The sequence below is a fragment of the Podarcis bocagei genome, assembly GCF_964188305.1.
Source record: "Podarcis bocagei genome assembly, chromosome: 14".
NCBI classification, from domain to species: Eukaryota; Metazoa; Chordata; class Lepidosauria; order Squamata; family Lacertidae; genus Podarcis; species Podarcis bocagei.
In genome coordinates this window covers 51,356,432-51,377,857 of record NC_138139.1, presented here as the reverse complement: position 1 = coordinate 51,377,857, position 21,426 = coordinate 51,356,432, and the positions used below count along the sequence as shown (strand labels likewise).

Sequence of the window (21,426 nt, the reverse complement as noted above, 5' to 3'; positions counted from 1 at the left end):
AATGGATTTTAGAATGCTGTATTACTTTAATGTTGTTAGCCACTCTGAGCCGAGCTTCGCCTGGGACGGGCGGGATATAAATAAAAATTATTATTATTATTATTATTATTATTATTATTATTATTATTATTATTATTATTGGCTTCATGACTGAATGGGCAGGGTAGGATTTGAACCTGGGTCACACAAACAAAATTCTGAAAGGTTCGGTGCAATAGAATCACTCAGCAAAATCTGCTTCTAAGGATTAAAATACTGTCATACAACATTTGTGAATCCTCACTGCGTGTTGCAGAAACCTGGCTACTGTCTGCAAGATCACCCCAGTCTCCAATCTGACCCTGCTATCCTTGCACCTCGCTGGCTTCTATATTTTATTTTTTTGCAACCTCTCCGTAGACTCTGCCTTCCCATTTGGAAACTGGACCGTGCCCTGCTCATTTGCTTTTCTCTGCATTTCTGGATCTCTGCATGCGTGGTGGTGGGGGAGTGAGCTGTTGTCTTGCACAGATGTTTCCCAACAGAGGCACAGCATTCGGACCACCCATCCGGCTCTGTGCTGGCTCCAGAAATCTGAATGTGGGCTGGCTGGATGAATGAATGAATGAATGAATGCATTCAGAATGGAATGTGCCTTTTGAAGAAGATGGGCTGCAGATTTTGTGGCTTCTCCAAGGAGAGCTTCCTTGGCCTCAGCCCAGAATCAGTTCAGCACGAGCCTCGGAAGCCTCATCCTCAGCCTGCCCCTGCCAGAGAATATTTCCATGAGGACTAGTGACTTGACCCTCCGCTGAGCGCTGGGATGATGCCGCAAAGAGGCCACTCTGACATCCCTTTGCCTCTGGGCTTGTTTTGCCTCTGATTCCTGAGCCCCGAAACCAGGCTTTAATTCAGCCAAGCATGGCGGTGCTTCATGCCCTTGTGGGAGACTTTTCGGGGGCCTCATGCTTGGACTGGGCTGGGCCAGAATAGGCAGAAAGGCATCTATACAAACAGACCCCATACTTCCTGCTGGCAAGGAAAATACATTACAGTGGTGCCCCGCAAGACGAATGCCTCGCAAGACGGAAAACCCGCTAGACGAAAGGGTTTTCCGTTTTTGAGCTGCTTCGCAAGACGATTTTCCCTATGGGCTTGCTTTGCAAGACGAAAACGTCTTGCAAGTGTTCCGATTTTCCCCCCGCTTCCCCGCCCTTTTCTAAGCCGCTAATAACCTTTTAGCCGCTAATCCGCTAATCCTTTAATAGCCGCTAAGCCTTTAATAGCCGCTAAACCGCTAATAGCGCTAATCCGCTAAGCCGCTAATAGGGTTGCTTCACAAGACGAAAAAACGGCTAGACAAAGAGACTCGTGGAACAGATTAATTTCATCTTGCGAGGCACCACTGTATCATACTCCACAGCAGGGTGGATTTGATTTAACTCAAATCGATTTAAATCACGATTTAAATCACTAGTCAGTAAGGTAAGACTTGATTTAAATCTTTTTTTTTTTTACAGAAAGACTCATTCTTGCTGGTATAATCTTAATATTCACAACCAGATGAAGGTTTCATTTTTGAAATACAGTGGTACCTCGGGTTACATTCACTTCAGGTTACATTCGCTTCAGGTTACAGACTCCGCTAACCCAGAAATAGTACCCTGGGTTAAGAACTTTGCTTCAGGATGAGAACAGAAATCGTGCTCCGGCAGCACAGCGGCAGCGGGAGGCCCCATTAGCTAAAGTGCTGCTTCAGGTTAAGAACAGTTTCTGGTTAAGAATGGACCTACGGAACGAATTAAGTACTTAACCCGAGGTACCACTGTAATAAATTTTCAGAGTAGTTTTTACAGTTATATCAAAAATTGCTGATTTGGTTATACTATTAGAAATACATAGACAGATAATTATGAAATTATTTACAGGTAGTTAGCCATGTTGGTCTGCCGTAATCGAAACAAAATTAAAAAATTCCTTCCAGTAGCAACTTAGAGACCAACTAACTTTGTTATTGGCATGAGCTTTCGTGTGCATGCACACTTCTTCAGGCTTGTTTGCCTTGATTGACTACCATCTCCAATTTTGTTCATACAATATTGATTTATTTTATTAGCTGTATCTTCACCATATGTTCTCTGTTCAGGAACTGTGAAATAATACAGGATATATATATATATATATATATATTTGCTTTCATAGATTTTCACGGGTACAGGAATGCAGGTTTTGGTGTTTTCGGGTATCTTCCCGTGTAAGAGTTGGGGTGTCTAGGCGACGTTTCGACGAGGTCTCACTCGTCATCTTCAGGCTGGTGCTTTCGGCTTCTTGTTACTAGAACAGAGCTCTGTTCCAGTAACAAGAAGCCGAAAGCACCAGCCTGAAGATGACGAGTGAGACCTCGTCGAAACGTCGCCTAGACACCCCAACTCTTACACGGGAAGATACCCGAAAACACCAAAACCTGCATATATATATATATATATATATATATATATATATATATATATATATATAAAAATGTTGATAAAACATTATTAGCCACACGTTGCCTCTTACTGCTTAAGTTTGTCTATGTTTGCAACACAGGGGATTTTTTTGTTACATGCAATCTGGACCAGCAGATCTCTTCATTGCCTGCTTTGGTTTCCTTCATCCTGACACCCTCCAGCTGTTGTTGAACTCCAGCCCCCATCAGCCCAAGCCAACATCTGGAGAACATCAAGCTGGACTGGGCTAGCTCACTTGCAGTATAGCCGTTAAGGGACACCTCTCATCCGGCCGTAGCTGACCCTGCTGAACCACAGCAAGATGTGGTTGCCGGGGCTGTGGGAGGTCTCTCTTCTCACCCAAAGTTCTTATTTTCTGCCCCCCAAAACGTGGTGGTCACCCCATTGCCGTAAGCCCTGTATATTTACATTTTGTTCTTTAAAGCAGTTGGGTAAAAGCAAGCTGCTGTATCTGTGACTTGCCATTAAAGCCTTAAAAAGAAAAAGAATGCAATAAGAAATAAACCTAAAAAGATGGTGAAAGAAGAATGGGAATGTTTAAATAATTACCTAGAGGGTAAGGGTTCATCAATAAAGACCTAGAATCATAGAATCCTAGAGTTGGAATAGACCACAAGGGCCATCGAGTCCAACCCCCTGCCAAGCAGGAAACACCATCAGAGCACTCCTGACATATGGATGTCAAGCCTCTGCTTAAAGACCTCCAAAGTAGGAGACTCCACCACACTCCTTGGCAGCAAATTCCACTGTCAAACAGCTCTTACTGTCAGGAAGTTCTTCCTAAAGCTTAGGTGGAATCTTCTTTCTTGTAGTTTGGATCCATTGCTCCGTGTCCGCTTCTCTGGAGCAGCAGAAAACAACCTTTCTCCCCCCTCTATGTGACATCCTTTTATATATTTGAACATGGCTATCATATCACCCCTTAACCTCCTCTTCTCCAGGCTAAACATGCCCAGCTCCCTTAGCCGTTCCTCATAAGGCATCGTTTCCAGGCCTTTGACCATTTTGGTTGCCCTCCTCTGGACACGTTCCAGTTTGACAGTGTCCTTCTTGAACTGTGGTGCCCAGAACTGGACACAGTACTCCAGGTGAGGTCTGACCAGAGCAGGTTATGTTTAGCATGATACCGCATAGGGAAATGTTCCCTGATACCAAGATGATTCTATGAAATGCAGATAGAGAGAATTGATAAGAATAATGATCTGTTGTGACCTTGTCAGAAGTGTACAATAGATGAGCCTTCTTGTGTTTTGGCTCATCTTCCTCCCCCCCCTTTTTTTCCTTTCATTTTTTTCCTTCCTCCTCCCCCTCTTCCTTTCCTTTTCCTTTTTCCTTTCCCATAATAGCTTATGTTTTATGCCACATACTTTGATATTTTTTGTACAGTGATACCTCTGGTTATGGGACGTGGGTGGCGCTGTGGGTTAAACCACAGAACCTAGGACTTGCTGATCAGAAGGTCAGCGTTTCGAATCCCCGCGACGGGGTGAGCTCCTGTTGCTCGGTCCTAGCTCCTGCCAACCTAGCAGTTCGAAAACACGTCAAAGTGCAAGTAAATAAATAGGTACCGCTCCGGCGGGAAGGTAAATGGCGTTTCCGTGCACTGTTCTGGTTCGCCAGAAGTGGCTTAGTCATGCTGGCCACATGACCCGGAAGCTGTACACCGGCTCCCTCGGCCAATAAAGCGAGATGAGCGCCGCAACCCCAGAGTCGGTCATGACTCAACCTAATGGTCAGGGGTTCCTTTACCTTTACCTACCTCTGGTTATGTACTTAATTCATTCTGGAGGTCCGTTCTTAACCTGAAACTGTTCTTAACCTGAAGCACCAGTTTAGCTAATGGGGCCTCCCGCTGCCATCAGAGCACTATTTCTGTTCCCATCCTGAAGCAAAGGTACTATTTTTGGGTTAGCGGTAACCTGAAGCGTATGTAACCTGAAGCATATGTAACCCAAGGTACCACTGTAGATTTTTTAAGCTTTCCATTATTATTATTAAGGGTTTTTCTTTTGTAATTTTGGTTGTTTATATTTATCTGTATTTGTTTAAAGCAAAAGAAAAGTATAAAAAGGAAAAAGACAGATCTTGTTCTCTGGGAAAAGGAGGGGAGGGGGAGTCTAGAACAGGCCAAGCTTTAATACGAATTGGGGGGGGGGGACGGGACGACGCAACCAGGAAGCTGATTTTAAGATCTCTCTGCTCAGCTGTGTAAAACTGTAATGGATTCAAGATGGTGGAGCTTCATGGAAAGTCGCCAGCTTGAGATCCAGGAGGACTGGGTTTGATTCATTGACAAATACAGTGGTGCCTCGCAAAACGAAAAGAATCCGTTCTGTGATTCTCTTCGTCTAGCGGTTTTTTCGTCTTGCGAAGCAAGCCCATTGACGGATTAGCGCTATTAGCAGCTTTTAGCGGCTTATCTGCTGATCAGATCAGCTGATAAGCGGCTTAGCGGCTTAGAAAAGGGGGGGGGGAGGAAAAAAAACCAGCAGGAACTCGCAAGACATTGTCGTCTTGCGAAGCAAGCCCATAGGAAATTCGTTTTGCGAAGCACCTCCAAAACGGAAAACTGTTTCGTCTAGCGAGTTTTCCGTCTTGCGAGGCATTCGTCTTGCGGGGCACCACTGTAGTTTCTGATCAAATCCCACAAACCTCTCCACCTCTGCCATTTGCCTTCTCTACCCCTGACAGGCACGTATAAGCATTCCAAATACACAGACCAGTTGCCGTTGCTTCATCAGGCATCCTGGGTCATAAAGATGATAGTTAGCTTTGATGTAGCTATTGTTAGTTTTGTTAATCTAAGGGCCGGGAAGAGAGCTCACAAGGAGATGGTAAATCCTGCCTCTCCTGTTTATGATCTCCAGGGTTTCCTAAAAGCATTCCTCCTTGCTTCCTCATTTATTTTCTCTAGACTACTCTGCATGCTCAAATTAGGTAATGCAAATAAATACAATATCTTAATCTCACTCATTTTTACAGCAAAATTAATGTAAAAAACCACAAACAACTGTACATACCATATGTAATATTACAGGATAGTGGATCTTATAGCATAGTAGTGGTTGCAGTCAGCAGTGACTGTGACAAAGCAGGATTAGATGGACAAGCACAATATTGGTTTGAGTAACAGGTGTGGCAATCTACAGATACAAAATTTCTTTCCTAAAGTGACCCATATGGCACAACAGAAATAAAGCAATCCATGCTCTGGTATGGTATCTGGTGTGATCTGGTATCTCCATCGAATGAGGTCTCAGGCAGAGACCACTTGCCAGAGACCCCGGACAGCCCCTCTAAGTTGCTGGAGTGTTTCTGGCCCTCCTGAATCGAGTCTTGCTTTCGACCAGGGTTTCTGAACTTGGATCTCCAGCTGTTTTTGGACTACAACTCCCATCAGCAGGATCAGTGGTCAGGGATGATGGGAACTGTAGTCCAAAAACAGCTGGAGACCAAAGTTTTGGAGCTCTGCTTTAGATCGTCTCCACCCCCATCATTCAGCCTGGACACTGAGGTCCAGCGCCGAGGGCCTTCTGGCGGTTCCATCACTGTGAGAAGTTAGGCAGAGGGCCTTCTCAGTAGTGGCGCCCGCCTTTTGGAACACCCTCCCTTCAGATGTGAAGGAAATAAGGAGCTATCTCATCTTTAAAAGACATCTGAAGGCAGCCCTGTTCAGGGAAGTTTTTAATATTTAACGCTGTACTGTTTTTAACACTTGATTGGGAGCCACCCAGAGTGGCTGGGGAAACAGCCAGATGGGTGGGGTATAAATAATAAATTGTTGTTGTTGTTGTTGTTGTTGTTGTTGTTGTTGTTGTTATCTTGTAGCACAGTGTTTCCCAACCGGTGTTCCGCGGCACACGAGTGTGCCGTGAGACATCGGCTGGTGTGCCGCGAGATGCCTGGAGGGAGGCGGGCGAGTCGGGCGGCGAGAGGCGGGGCGGCGGCGGCGAGGAGAGGCCGCGCCTCCTGCTGCTGCCTGGCGCTCCTCCTCGCAGCCGGCAGCGCTGCCTGGGCGCCTCCGCGCGACTCTGCCTCGCTGGGTTTGGTCTCCCAGCAGAGACGGGTCACACGCGCACCTCCCTCCCTCCCTCAGCCTGCGCGGAGGGAGAGCCAGAGAGAGGCATCGCTCCTGCGCGGCGGGAGAGGGAGCAGCCGGAGCGATGCCCCAAACGAAGGCATGGGACCGGAGGGGAAATCCTCTCCGAGGAGGATTGAGCGCAGCTGAGAGAAGCCTTTCGAGGAGCTGCCGTGTCCCCTGGAAACCCCCTTCCCAGCTCTGCCTGCCTGCCTGCCCAAAGCTTGGAGGTTCCCCGGCAAGGGGGAGGGGAAAAACTTTCACTTTTGTGCGTCCCTCCCGGCGTGACGCTGCGCGCTGACGTCACGGGGCGGGGCTTTAATGGTGGTGTGCCGCGAGATTTTTTTTCAGTAAACAGGTGTGCCGTTGCCCAAAAACGTTTGGGAAACACTGTTGTAGCAAACCATAGTTCAGCTTTGTAAACCGTGGCTTGGCCTGGCCTCTCATTGGTTTGGGATTTCAAAACAAAGCAACAGTCAGGTCTCCTTATCTCCTCTGTTCGCGACCGATAGGCTTTCAAAGTCGCCGAAATGGAACTGGGCATCCCGGCCTTGTTGGACGCCGAGGACATGGTCGCTCTCAAAGTGCCTGACAGACTGAGCATCCTCACCTACGTCTCCCAATATTATAACTATTTCCATGGACGGTCGCCAAGTAAGTAACTTTCCTCAACCCCTTCCTTTTCTCCTGCAGAGCTTTTGTCTGAAAAAAGATCCACAGCTGGCATGAACGCTTCAAAAAACGGTTCTAGCAACTAGATGGAAGCGACACCTTTCAATCGCTGTGTTAGTTATGGTTGGGTGATAGGAAACCCTTGTTTCCCCTCACAGAACTAGTTTCCAGAGTGGTTTAACCATGGGCCCCTCATCCCAGTGAACTCTGGGAACTGTAGCTCCGTGGGGGGAAACGGGGGTCTCCTTACAACGCTCTGCACCCTCGACAAACTACAACTCCCAGGGTTCTTTGGGGGAAGCCATGATGGTTTAAAGTGGTACCCATTGTGCTTTAAAAGTATGGTGGGGGGAATGTCATATCCATTGCGTCTGAGCTACTTATTCCCCTGACAGCCCAGTGAGATCCATTAAGCCAGTCTTCCCCTAACTGGGGTTAATGGGAGTTGCTCTCCAAAACATTTGGAGGTCTACCACAGGGGTCTGCAACCTTTAAGACAAAAAGAGCCACTTGGACCCGTTTCCGAAGAAAAAAAAACGGGGAGCCGCAAAACTCGTCATTATAAAAATAACTTTTTTGTCACTTTTTTATTATTTCTTTGTTTGACCCCTCAGAATTACTCCTCCTCATAGAAATAAACGTTAAATTAACAAGTTACCTTTTTGTGTGTGTGTGTTCTTCACTCCCCTTCAAAACAGTGACCAGCGTACATGCCCCCTTTCAATGCAGTGACCAGCGTACATGCCCCTTACAATGTAGCGGGCAGGCGGGCGGGCGGGAAGGTGACGTTGGGACGGTGTGTGACTAACGCACGCACCGCCCCCATGCGACGTCACAGCCAGTACAGCCTCCGCCACAGTGGGGAGTGTCGGGGCGCACAATGCGCCTCCTCCCCTCACTAGTATCCGCCCCGGAGCCGCGGCAAAGGTGTAAAAGAGCCACATGCGGCTCCGGAGCCGCGGGTTGCAGACCCCTGGTCTACCAGGTTGACAAAGGAGGTTGTGTTACACTGAAAGACTGCAGTCCCCTGCTTATTAGATGAAATTAGTTTTCTGCTGACGTTTTCTCAGTTTAGGGCATTGATTAATAATAATAATAATAATAATAATTATTATTATTATTTATACCCCGCCTTCCCTGGCAAGAGCCAGGCTCACGGCAGCTAACAACAGTAAAATTACAGTAAAAACATAATTGGGGGGGGGGCAATTTAAAATACAGGTTAAAATGCAATTTAAAATGCAGCCTCATCAAAACCATAAGGGGAGGGAAATATGAGGGTCAGACTAACCACCTTAGGTCAGCCCTGCTTCCTGCTTCCTTCTTGAGACTTTTTTTGTCTTCCTTTCCCAACAGTTGGAGGAATGTCTGGCATAAAACGCTCTTCTACCGCGCCCAGCGAGGAGCCGATGGGGAAGAAGGTTGTTTCTGAACCGGCGGCCCCCAGCAAGCCCCCGCGACTCCTGCCGCCATCCGAACCCAAGACCGTTCCAGCCTCTCGCAATCTGGTGAAGGAGAACTCCCCAGTGGCAGCGGTATGGACCCGCCATCTTTTGCCCTAGAAGCTACAGTGGTGCCCCGCAAGACGAATGCCTCGCAAGACGGAAAACTCGCTAGACAAAAGAGTTTTCCGTTTTGGAGGTGCTTCGCAAAACGAATCTCCTATGGGCTTGCTTCACAAGACGAAAATGTCTTGCGAGTTCCTGCGGGGTTTCCCCCCCCCTTTTTCTAAGCCGCTAAGCCGCTTATCGGCTGATCCGATCATCAGATAAGCCGCTAAGAGCCGCTAATAGCGCTAATCCGCTAATCCTTCAATGGGCTTGCTTCGCAAGACGAAAAAACCGCTAGACGAAGAGAATCACAGAACGGATTCTTTTCGTCTTGCGAGGCACCACTGTAAATGGAGGGGCAGGGGGCCTGTCGACAACAATTGGACGTGATGTGGGTGGTGCTGTGGGTTAAACCACAGAGCCTAGGGCTTGCCGATCAGAAGGTCGGCGGTTCGAATCCCTGCGACAGGGTGAGCTCCCGTTGCTCGGTCCCTGCTCCTACCAACCTAGCAGTTTGAAAGCATGTCAAAGTGCAAGTAGATAAATAGGTACCACTCTGGCGGGAAGGTAAACGGCGTTTCCGTGCACTGCTCTGGTTTGCCAGAAGCGGCTTAGTCATGCTGGCCACATGACCCGAAAACTGTACGCCGGCTCCCTCGGCCAATAAAGCGAGATGAGCACCGCAAGCCCAGAGTCAGCCTCAACTGGACCTAATGGTCAGGGGTCCCTTTACCCTTTACCTAGCCAAGAATGGAGCTTTCACGTCTAGGGGCAGTGTATCTCTGGAAACCAGCGGCTTGTCCACTTCCTGGAGGCACCCGATTGGCTGCGGTGCGAAACGGGAGGCGGGATTAAATGGACCCTTTGAGTCGGGTCTCAGGTTCACTTCTCTCTTGCCTTTTTCTCCCCCAGAGACGTGTCTTAGCAGAGAGAAGCAGCATGCGAAGCAGCAACTGCGCCACCTGCGGAAACCACGTCCACCTGGTACAGCGCCTCCTGGTGGAAGGGAAGCTTTATCACAGGAACTGCTTCAGGTACTGTTCAGGTGTGGCATTCGCACCTTGTTTCCACCTTTTCTCTGTTTGGGTTGTTGTTGTTGCTGCTGCTGCTGCTGTGTGTTCCCCTCCCCCACAATAATATTTAGTATTTTTCATACAAAAACATAACAAAAGAGAGAGTAAACAATAATAAAAGGGGGGGGGGAGAAAACGAAAAAAAAGAAAAGAAAAGAGAATATGAAACATAAAATACATCAAATCACCACGTAAACTAAAACTTAATTTATTAATTAAAATCCATCTTCATAAACATATTACTTGACTTCCTCTAATCTCTTCCATCTGAATTTCTTAGTAACTATATATATATATATATATAGCAGTTTCCAATGTCATTCTTTCATAAAACCATATCACATTCATAATCACATTTCCAAACTTTTCTTATCGTACATTTTCTTATTTATTTATTTATTTAGTCCTAGGCCTAATTAATTCTTTCAAGTGGTTACATATCTTTAATATTACAATATTTATTCAAATAGTCTTTAAATTTCTTCCAGCCTTCTTGGTGTTCCTCTTCTTTCTGGTCGCGTGCTGTGGCTGTCTTTGGATTGTTTTTTGGTTTTTTAAACAAAATTTTATTAAGTTTTCCAATTTTTTAAAAAATATTCTCAATCGAATATAATTTAAAAAAAGAAAAAACAGATACAAGATTCCCTTGCACCCTTAGACCTCCCTGCATCCTTCCATGGCTTCCCCATATAACAATTCCTGGTGCATATTTTATGCCTTCCATTTATTCCATTTAACATTCATATCTTAAGTCTCTGTTAACTCACAACTGTTATTTAAGCCCTGTTAAAGAGCTCAGCTGTTTACAGTGGTCTTCCAAATACAATATAAATTTCTTCCAGTCTTTATTATAGCCTTGGTCTTCCTGAATTCTGATTTTTCCAGTCATTTTCGCCATCTCAACATAGTCCATCAGTTTAACTTGCCATTAGAAGACATGTGAAGGCACCCCTGTTTAGGGAAGCTTTTAATGTTTGGTGCATTACTGTATTTTAATATTTTGTTGGAAGCCGCCCAGAGTGGCTGGGGAAGCCCAGCCAGATGGGTGGGGTATAAATAATAAATTATTATTATTATTATTATTATTATTATTCTTCTTCTTCTTCTTCTTCTTCTTCTTCTTCTTCTTCTTCTTCTTCTTCTTCTTCTTCTTCTTCTTCTTCTTCTTCTTCTTCTTCTTCCCCTCTGGTTGGGACCTTTTTGTCTTTCCATGTCTGGGCTATGGGCATTCTGGTAGCTATCATTGCATACGTAAACCGTCTTTTCAGCTCCTTTTGTATTTCTGCACCTATAATAAGAAAGCTTCTGTTTTCTTAACAAACGTTCTTTTAAACATTTTTTTCATTTCATTATATAATGTTTCCCAGAATGTGTTCGGATTGTTGTTGTTGTTAGCATTAGAATTAGCATTGGCATTTATATCCCGCTTTTTTCTCCCATCTCCTTTTATCCGCACAACAACCCTGTGAGATAGGTTAGACTGAGGGGCAGCGACTGGCCTCCAGGGTCACACTGAGAGCTTCATTTGCGGCCAAGTGGGGATTTGAAAGCTGTGGCACTGGGCACAGAAGAAATCTTGTACTGGTTAAAATAGTTGACCATTGGGACTCAGAAGGGACTAGAGACTTGCCTCGTTCATTTTGAGAAACAAATGTGGAATCTTGTTATCATTTTCCACTTCATAAAACGCATAATCTTAGGGCTGCTACTTTCTGCGTAAGGCGCTCACCCTCTGTCTGCCATTTTTCTTTTCTTTTCTTTCTTTCTTTCTTTCTTTCTTTCTTTCTTTCTTTCTTTCTTTCTTTCTTTCGTTCTTAAGAAGAATACTTTATTTAGAATTCAACAATAACGAAGGAAAAACCCACAGTAGTTGCTACATCAATTCATTACAACGAACCAATTTTAACAATATATAAATAATAATAGAAAAATTACACAACATCACTTTTTAACTGGCTGAAGTTTTCATGTTACACTTTTATCTCTTTATCTCTTTTTTAACATATCAAAAAGAGAAAGACCAAGAAAAGAGACGCAAAAAAGAAAATAGAAGAGGAAGAAGAAGGGGGAGGGAGAGAGGGGAGGGGGAAGGGGAAAAAGGGAAAACAAAGCAAAACAAAACAAACACATTTGGCTTCCGATTAGACTTATTGTATTATTATTTCTACAATTTTTTTCACATACAGTTCCAAATTATTGTATTTCTTTCTTTGTTTTCGTCAGATATCAAAAAACATATTTGTTGTTTTTTTAAAAGTTTTTTATTAGGATTTTCAACATAGCAGTTTATCAAAAATACATCATTCTCATTTCCCCCCCATTTCCCCCTCCCCCTCCCCCCCAAAAGAAAAAAAACCCTCCCACCCCCAGACTTCCCTCAGCTCCTCCCTCTGGCTTCTCAGCACATATTCTTCTCTGCATATTATAAAATTGTAAAGATCCTTAATAAATCTATCAATATGTTACCAGTAAAAAAATTGTGTATGTTTATTCCAAACCTGCCAAGGAGTCCAGTTCATTTTGTTGTTTCTTTAAGTACAGTGGTACCTCGGGTTAAGTACTTAATTCGTTCTGGAGGTCCGTTCTTAACCTGAAACTGTTCTTAACCTGAAGCACCACTTTAGCTAATGGGGCCTCCTGCTGCCGCCGCACTACCACCACACGATTTCTGTTCTCATCCTGAAGCAAAGTTCTTAACCTGAAGCACTATTTCTGGGTTAGCGGAATGTGTAACCTGAAGCGTATGTAACCTGAAGCGTCTGTAACCCGAGGTAACACTGTACTTTGTAAAAGGTTCCCATTCTTCTTTATTTGTTGTTTTACAAGGATCATTCTATTTCTGCCAGGAGATATTTGTTATTGTATTGCTGCCATTTTTCTCCCCAGGTGCAAAGAGTGCTCTAGCACCCTGCAGTCGGGAAACTACAAAGCTGGGAGCCATGCCGGCACTTTTGTCTGTACCCGGCACGAGCAACCGACGCCTCTCCGGGATTCCTTGTCCTCCGGTGCGAGGGGTTTCCCCAGCGAGGATAAACCTCCCGCTCCTGCCTCTGCTGCACAGAACTACTTGAAGGGACTCGAATCCAAGACGCCGTCCGTGAAAATGAGCAGCGCCGTTAAATCAGCAGCTTCTGAGCCACCTGGGAATTACAAAGGCAGCTCTGCGTCCGCAAGCTCAAGTTCGCATTGGTCAGACCTTACCGGGAACAAACCGGATTCTCTAACCGTCTCCAGCACTTCTCCTTCCCCACCGCGCTGGACACCATCGTCCGCCAAAACACAGCAGGCTCGGGAGAAATTTTTCCAGGCCGGATCCGGGGGCTCGGGACTTCCTCTGAGCAAAACAGAGCCGGTTAAAAACCAAGGCTCTCTTCTGAACCCTCCTCGGGTCTCCGGGAGAGCATCCGTTTCTGGCACCCACACATCAGGGACCGGTCCGGATGTTGGTGAGAAGGACAGAGCACGGAACATCCTGATGCAGGCTTTGCCGGGGCTCCAGCCTTCCTCCAACAGGACTAGTGGCTTTGGCAGCGATTCGCCCAGCTCAACGGCATCCAGCATGTAAGTGTCCCTCCTTCGGCGCCCCTGAGCAGGCAGCAGGTTCCCATCTCTGTGCTAGAAAAGGCACAACCACCCGTAAATTCTGCAGTCCTTTTGTGCTTGGAGGTATACTGCTCCTGGGATGGAGGTTCTATTTGCCTACACTGGATAATGGGAGGCTCGACCAGCCAATTCTCTTGCAAGCCCCAACCCCTTCTATTTTTAACATGCAACTAGAAAAACGTGCTGTGGGTTAAAACACTGAGCCTAGGACTTGCCAATCAGAAGGTCGGTGGTTCAAATCCCCACGTCGGGGTGAGCTCCCGTTGCTCGATCCCTGCTCCTGCCAACCTGTGATTTTGGCTCCTGTACACTAGCGAGGCAAATGCGTGCATGTTTTACTGCGGTTGTAGAAATTTTAATTTGAACAAATTTCCAGTCTTCTCTACTTCCCTCATGTTAGGTAAGGTAAAGGGACCCCTAACCATTAGGTCCAGTCGCGGACGACTGGGGTTGCGGCGCTCATCTTGCTTTATTGGCCGAGGGAGCCGGTGTACAACTTCTGGGTCATGTGGCCAGCATGACTAAGCCACTTCTGGCGAACCAGAGCAGCGCACGGAAACGCCGTTTACCTTCCTGCCAGAGTGGTACCTATTTATCTACTTGCACTTTGACATGCTTTCGAACTGCTAGGTTGGCAGGAGCAGGGACCGAGCAACGGGAGCTCACCCCGTCGTGGGGATTTGAACCACCAACCTTCTGATTGGCAAGTCCTAGGCTCTGTGGTTTAACCCACAGCGCCACCCGTATCCGTTCCCTCATGTTAAAAAAGAACTAAATAAATCACAGGCTAGGTTTGGAAATTTGGGAGGGAAGTTTCAGCTTTGCAATGTACACACTGGAAATTTTAAGAATGCAAGTTTTTTTCTCTTTTGCCAATTATTTTTATTGATTTTCCATAATCTTTAACAAATGGTCACCAAATTAATACAAATTCAATTCAAATTTAAAAGCTGACTTCCCACCCACCCCCTCTATTTTCCTCCCTCCACAGCTCCCAATAAAACAACTTTTCCAACTATCATTTCAAAATACATCCATCCCCTTCTCCCTACACATCACCTCCCTACACATCACCAATTTCTGCTATGGCTTTTATACATTGTTATAACCTGTCCTCAAAACAGTTGAGTGGAGTAAATCCTCTTCTACCTATCTATAGTAGCCGTTCATCAATTTTCAAACATTTCCTTCTCATACCTCTTGAGTAACACTTTGCCTGAGAAAAACAGATCTTGCTTCCTCCCAGACAGGTTCTTACCCAATGGGACTTAGTGGGCAGCTAGACTGGTGACTGGGAGTGACCACCGAGACCACATAAAGCCGGTCCTGAAAGACCTACGATGGCTCCTAGTACGTTTCTGAGCACAATTCAAAGTGTTGGTGCTGACCTTTAAAGCCCTAAACGGCCTCGGCCCTGTATACCTGAAGGAGTGTCTCCACTCCCATCGTTCAGCCAGGACACTGATGTCCAGCTCTGAGAGCCTTCTGGCGGTTCCCTCATTATGAAAAGTGAGGTTACAGGGAACCAGGCAGAGGGCCTTCTCGGTAGTGGCGCCCGCCCTGTGGAATGCCCTCCTATCAGATGTCAGGGATATAAACAACTATCTAACGTTTACGATACAATACAATCATCTTTATTGTCGTTGTCCCATATAGAGCAACGAAATTGAAAAAATCTACATTAGACATTCAAAAACCAACAAGCCAGCTATCCCAGCCTGGTTAAACCCCCTAAAAACTCTGATACTCCATAATTAAATACAATATACTCACACAGAGACTACCTTACACTGTGTTTAAAACCAAAATCGCATTTGGATAAAAACTGTTTAGAAGACATCTGAAAGCATCCCTGTTTAGGGAAGTTTTTAATGACTGGTGTTTTAATGTATTTTTAATCTTTTGTTGGAAGCCGCCCAGAGTGCTGGGGAAACCCAGCCAAATGGGTGGGGTATAAATAATAAATTATTATTATTATTATTATTATTATTATTATTATTATTATTATTATTATTATTACTATTACTATTATTATTATTATTAGCCCTGGGAGGGGTTGGTGGTCAGCTGGATGTTGTCAGTTGTCCATCCCACTGGCCAAAGGGCTAATCTCCTCCTCTTGCCCATAGCAGCAAGCCATCTACAGCCACCTCTGGCACACAGCATATCGAGACGAAAAGCATCTCAGACTGGAAGCCTTCCAGGCCTGTCAGTGTGCCAGCTGCCACGGAAGATCCACGGAAAGGACCCCGGGCGCTTTCACCCGCCCTTGAACGTTCGCCCAAGGATCTGGGTGGCAAAGCAGGCGTTGGGGTGGCCCCCCAGAGCAGGCTAAAGGATCAGCCCCCCAGCAGACCTGCAGCTGACTTTGGGCATAAACTGGACGTTAAGATCTCCAAAGGTAAAAAGTGGCCCTTGCTTTATTTACTCACTGCATCGCATTTTTGTCCGTTTATTTATTCATTTCATGAAATCCATACATCGCCTGAAGTGTATCTGAAGAAGTGTGCATGCACACAAAAGCTCATACCAATAACAAACTTAGTTGGTCTCTAAGGTGCTACTGGACGGAATTTTTTTATTTTCTTCTGCCTGTGCTGGCCGCATGGAGGGTCAATGTTCTGTGCAAAAGGTTTATAGCTTAGGGCAGGGGTCTGCAACCCGCGGCTCCGGAGCTGCATGTGGCTCTTTTACACCTTTGCCGCGGCTCCGGGGCGGATACTAGCGAGGGGAGGAGGCGCATTGTGCGCTCCGACACTCCCCACTGTGGCGGGCGCTGTACTGGCTGTGACGTCGCATGGGGGCGGTGCGTGCGTTAGTCACGCACCGTCCCGACGTCACCTTCCCACCCGCTGTCAGATCGCGGCTCCGGAGATATATTTGTTTTAAATGTCGCAATGGTTTTGCGGCTCCCAGTTTTTTTTTTCCTTCGGAAATGGGTCCGAAGAAGGCTTTCTTCGGAAGTGGCTCTTTTTGTCTTAAAGGTTGCAGACCCCTGGCTTAGGGTTACCAGACATCCCCGGTTCCCGAGGATAGTCCCCGGATTTGCAAATCTGTCCCCGGACAAATTCCGTCCCCGGAATGTCCCCAGATTTGCAAATCTCAGCAGCCCAGAGCCAGCCTGTTGGCTCTGGCTGGCTTCAGGAGCTGCTCACTGCCATGGTGCCCACCATTTTTCCTGTGCCACGGCAGCGAGCAGCTCCTGAAGCCAGCCGGAGCCAACTGCACTACCAGGCTGGCCCCTCCTGGGCAACGGCTGTCTGTCCGTGACTCCTAAGCCTCCCCTGATCTGTCAAAACAAAGGGGGAAGGGGGAAGGAGATTGGGGAAGACTCGGGAGTCATGGGCGGGCGGCACGCCGTTGCCCAGTTTTTACAAAAAACTGCATTTATGTTTCACAGGGTGCGAAAGAAGGGCTTTGCACCTTTATACAATATGCACGTGTGCTGGGGCCCAGGGTCTTTTATAATAAATAATAATTTTTTATTTATACCCCACCCTTCCCGGTTCAAAAACCGGGCTCAGGGTGGCTAACAACAAATTTAAAACACTTAATTGTAATATAACATAGAAGCAGCATAAAATACAGTATAAAAACATGAATAACAATACAATTCAAAGTTCAAAAAACAATGTGGGGGAAATCCATCCAATAAACATTAGATAGTCACCAGGGCTAGCTGGCTGAATTGGTCCTACTTGGGCCAGCGAGGAGACCAGGGGAGAATTAGCTGTGGGGTCCCAGAGCGGGTGATCTCCATAAAAGGGGAGGGGGAAGGAAGAGAAAGGAAATAAAAGATCAGACTGAATTCAAATTAAGGGCCAGGCGGAATAGCTCTGTCTTACAGGCCCGACGGAAGGAGGTTAAATCCTGAAGGGCCCTGGTCTCATGGGGCAGAGCATTCCACCAGGTCGGAGCCATCACTGAAAAGGCCATGGTGGAGGATAGTCTGATTTCCTTAGGGCCCGGGACCTCTAAACTATGGTTATTAATGAACCTCAAAGTCCTCTGCGGGGCATAGCAGGAGAGGCAGTCCCGTAGATACGAGGGCCTCACCATCCCCACTACTGACTCCCTGTTGCTACTCAGATTCATTGAAAAAAATCTGGTAACCATATTATAGCTGCCTTCTTATAGTCTCATTCGTGGATGAATTCTTTCTCCAGTGGGAGCTGCAAGCATTGCGGAAGAGAAATCAGAAATGCCAGCGGACTGGAGATCTCTGCTGAAGCCGGTGGCAAACAGGTGAGTAGGGCAGGAGAAGAGGGGATTTCGGTTGGGTGGAGAACATAAGGTTGTGTTTGTGGACACACACAACGGCGGACACACACAACAAAAGTGTGCCATAGGCAATATATGGCAAAACAATTGGTCAAGCAACCAGGATGGAATAATCCAGCAGTCAGGTTTGGAGCTTCAATGTCCCGCGGAATAAATTGTTGAAAATTGAGGAAATGTATGCACGACTTAGTCTGCATAAATTGCATGGGTAAAATTCTGCTTTTATTGGCATGGAAAGTTGGTTGAATGAATGAATTTTATTTTTACGGTCACAGACCAGTTCTGGCTCACTTACAATATCAGGAAAATCATGAAACACAACAGGAATGCATTGAATTGTGATTGGGTATAACAGAGGCAATACAGATATAGCGGCAGTTAAAAATATATATTAAATCTTCATCACTAAAATATAACCTAAAATTGTCATTTAAAACCTTAATCAGCTTGTTCCCTAAGTTTTATGGCAGTCGCACAGAATTTGGCCACCCTTAGCGTGATCTCTAGATCCTTGTCCAGGAGTTTTAGACACTGAAATTCGGAACCATTTGGAGATTTTTGTATAACAGGAGTGATAAATACCAAGCGTATATCTCCTTAGAAATGGCAGTGTAACAAGACATGAGAGACAATTTCTACCTCCATCAAGCTGCAGGGGCAGACTGGTTCCACGTATGACTTACTCTCGAATCTACCCTGCAATAAGGCAGATGACAGCACATGGAAAGTTGGTTTGTATTAGAGCAGGGTTTGCATTATTTGTCTAGCGCAGGATATAAACAAAATAAAAAATTCCTTCCAGTAGCACCTTAAAGACCAACTAAGTTAGTTCTTGGTATGAGCTTTCGTGTGCATGCACACTTCTTCAGATACACTGAAACAGAAGTTGCCAGATCCTTCCATATAGTGAGAAGGTGGGGAGGGGTATTACTCAGAAGGGTGGTGGGAATGGGAGATTGGTAGATAGCTGAGATGAGCCTGTTGACGACTCTTAACGACTGCAATAGGTCTTACAGGAAAAGGCAAGGGGTGAGAAGGTGAAAAATGGCTTAGTCATGTATAATGAGATAAGAATCCAATGTCTTTGTTCAGACCAGGTCTCTCCATGGTTTTAAGTTTGGTAATGAGTTGCAATGAGTAATGAGTAATGAGTTGGTAATGAGTTGCAGAACTGCTGAATTGTTAAGAGTCGTCAACAGGCTCATCTCAGCTATCTGCCAATCTCCCATTCCCACCACCCTTCTGAGTAATACCCCTCCCCACCTTCTCACTATATAGAAGGATCTGGCAACTTCTGTTTCAGTGTATCTGAAGAAGTGTGCATGCACACGAAAGCTCATACCAAGAACTAACTTAGTTGGTCTTTAAGGTGCTACTGGAAGGAATTTTTTTATTTTGACTATGGCAGACCAACACGGCTACCTATCTGTAACAGGATATAAACAGTTCTGTTAAAAGCCCTTTTAGGGTTGTTGGGTTTAGAGAACTTTGGGCTCCTTCTCTCAATGCTTGCTTCCCTCCTTTTGCAGAGTCCCTGGCCACGCTGACCCCAGAACCGCTCACAAGCCTGCAGATGTTCACAAGGCAGCTGTTGACATAACTCTGAGTCCGGGACAGAAAGACAAAAAGCCAGCTTATTCAACAACCTCCCCGTCGAATCAGGAAACTGGTATGATAGCATTGTAAAGGCAGTAAGTGCAGCAGCAGGGCAGTTTGTATAGAATTCGGCATAGAAACTGTGATTTGAACCGCCTCAGCAAGTATCCAGTCCTCATTGAGGCTGTCAAAAAACCTAAAAATGGGGGGGTTTGTCCCTGTAGAAAGCCCAGACCCCCCCCCAAAAAAAATGTGTCCCTGGGCACTTTGTGCTAATGCAGATTTAAGAACATAAGGAGAACTTACTGGATCAGGCCAATGGCCCATCTGGTCTGCCATCTTGTTCTCACAGTGGCCAACCCAGTGTCTACAGAAAACCCTCAAGCAGGATTCGAACTCAAGAGCCCTTTCTCCTCCTGTGGTATTCTCCTAGCCAGTAGCCACTGATAACAATCTCCTCCATGCATTTGCCTAATCCTCTTTCAAAGCCATCCCAGTTAGTGGCAGGGAGTTCCACAGGTTAACAGTGCACGGCATGAATAAGCATTTTCTTTCATCTGAAGCAATTTCATAGCTCACCAGTCATCTGCTAGACAGAACGTTACGCTTAGAAATATTGGACCAGTCAGCCAGCAGCATCTAAGGATGCTTAAATTGATCAGCTCTATATTTTAGACATTCAGATTCATAAAAGTGGGAAGAACTGGTTTGCTGCAGTAGTTTTGGGTGCTATCAGTGTGTCCGTAGTGGAGAATTTGTGTGGTCGGGGTCTCAGAGGTAAGTCTTGGCAGAATTAAGCAGTGTTGTGCCTGTTTTTCTTCCTTCATGTTTCCCCCCTGGTTTTGGGATAGTTATTTTTAAAGAAAAAACAACAACCCCTGTATGCTTTGTCTATTTGTTTTAATTCTGTTGTGTTCTTAACTTTTGGAAGTCACCCTGAGAAAGCTTTTGAAGGTTGGCATTTGAGTTCCTCAAAATATGTAAACCTTAGGTTGGATGGACAAATGGGCAAGATTTTTTAGGAGGTGGGATTTCCACACCGGAAGACGGCTTGAAAAACTAATTGAGGAAACCGTTTTTCAGGATGTCTTCAAAGGAGCCCGTTTCCTGCAAGTCTACCACTTCTGTGCATGAGCGTGCGGCAAAATCCCGGAAATATACCGTATTTTTCACTCCAAAAGACACACTTTTTTCCTCCTAAAAAGTAAGGGGAAATGTCTGTGCGTCTTATGGAGCGAAGGCGTGGTCCCTGGAGCCAAATTGCCCAGGGGCAAAAAGCAGAAGGGGTGTTGAAACAAAGCCGCTGAGCAGCTGATCGGCAAACGGTTGGGAGGGAGATAAGGGACTCTAGAGATAAAGGAGGCTGCCTGGGAGGGGGGAGGTAAAAGACCATGGATCCTCAGGATTTTTGCATTGGGTCACCCCAAATTCACCATCAGATCACATAGCATGCCCATGGCTACAGCCTGCACCCAAAAAATCACACACCCACTGTTTCGTGGGGCCGCAATGGCGCAAAAACGTGGTTACAAAGCACGGATCCACACGGAATCTCAGGATTTTTGCATTGGGCTACCCCAAACTCACTGTCAAATCACATATCATGTCTGTGGCCACAGCATGAACCACAAAAATCATACATCCACTGTTTCGTTCAGAATTTTTTGTTTTTGTTTTCCTCCTCTAAAAACTAGGTGCGTCTTATGGTCAGGTGCATCTTATGGAGCGAAAAATACGGTACTTATGGGTTTGCCGCTCACGTATCCCAAAGTTTACATAAGTGGAGGGATACGTAAGCGGAGGTACGACTGTATACATTTTTTCATTGCAGCTTCACCAGCTGATCAGCCACCAAAGAAAAAACTGCTGGTGCCTCCTGTGGATATTTCCAGTGGCTGGAGGTCCCCCAAGCAGCAGTGGGAGGATATTGCCACAACCAAGAAGGCCGAGGGGCTGAGCCCCTCCAGGAAGGCCGTTGCGCCCGGTAGGTTTCTGCTTCCTCGCTGGACTGGCTTGTGTGCCATGCTAAGCCACAGTTTAGCCTCGCTGTGGAGAACCTCTGACCTGCGGTCCAGGACTCCTTT

General features: G+C 46.0%; 1 protein-coding gene across 2 annotated transcripts in view; it reads left to right on the top strand.

Annotated features, from left to right (window-relative positions):
- Positions 1–21,426, top strand: part of MICALL2 (MICAL like 2) — a 57,465-nt gene that overhangs the window by 15,507 nt on the left and 20,532 nt on the right. The window contains exons 3-10 of one of the 2 annotated variants that reach the window (XM_081169466.1): positions 7,080–7,221; positions 8,596–8,774; positions 9,702–9,823; positions 12,749–13,423; positions 15,595–15,866; positions 17,632–17,710; positions 19,276–19,415; positions 21,174–21,326. In XM_081169466.1, the coding sequence (XP_081025592.1) occupies positions 7,080–7,221; positions 8,596–8,774; positions 9,702–9,823; positions 12,749–13,423; positions 15,595–15,866; positions 17,632–17,710; positions 19,276–19,415; positions 21,174–21,326 (1,762 nt within the window). The remainder of the gene's footprint in view (positions 1–7,079; positions 7,222–8,595; positions 8,775–9,701; positions 9,824–12,748; positions 13,424–15,594; positions 15,867–17,631; positions 17,711–19,275; positions 19,416–21,173; positions 21,327–21,426) is intronic. The other variant, XM_081169467.1, reaches the window with a different exon arrangement.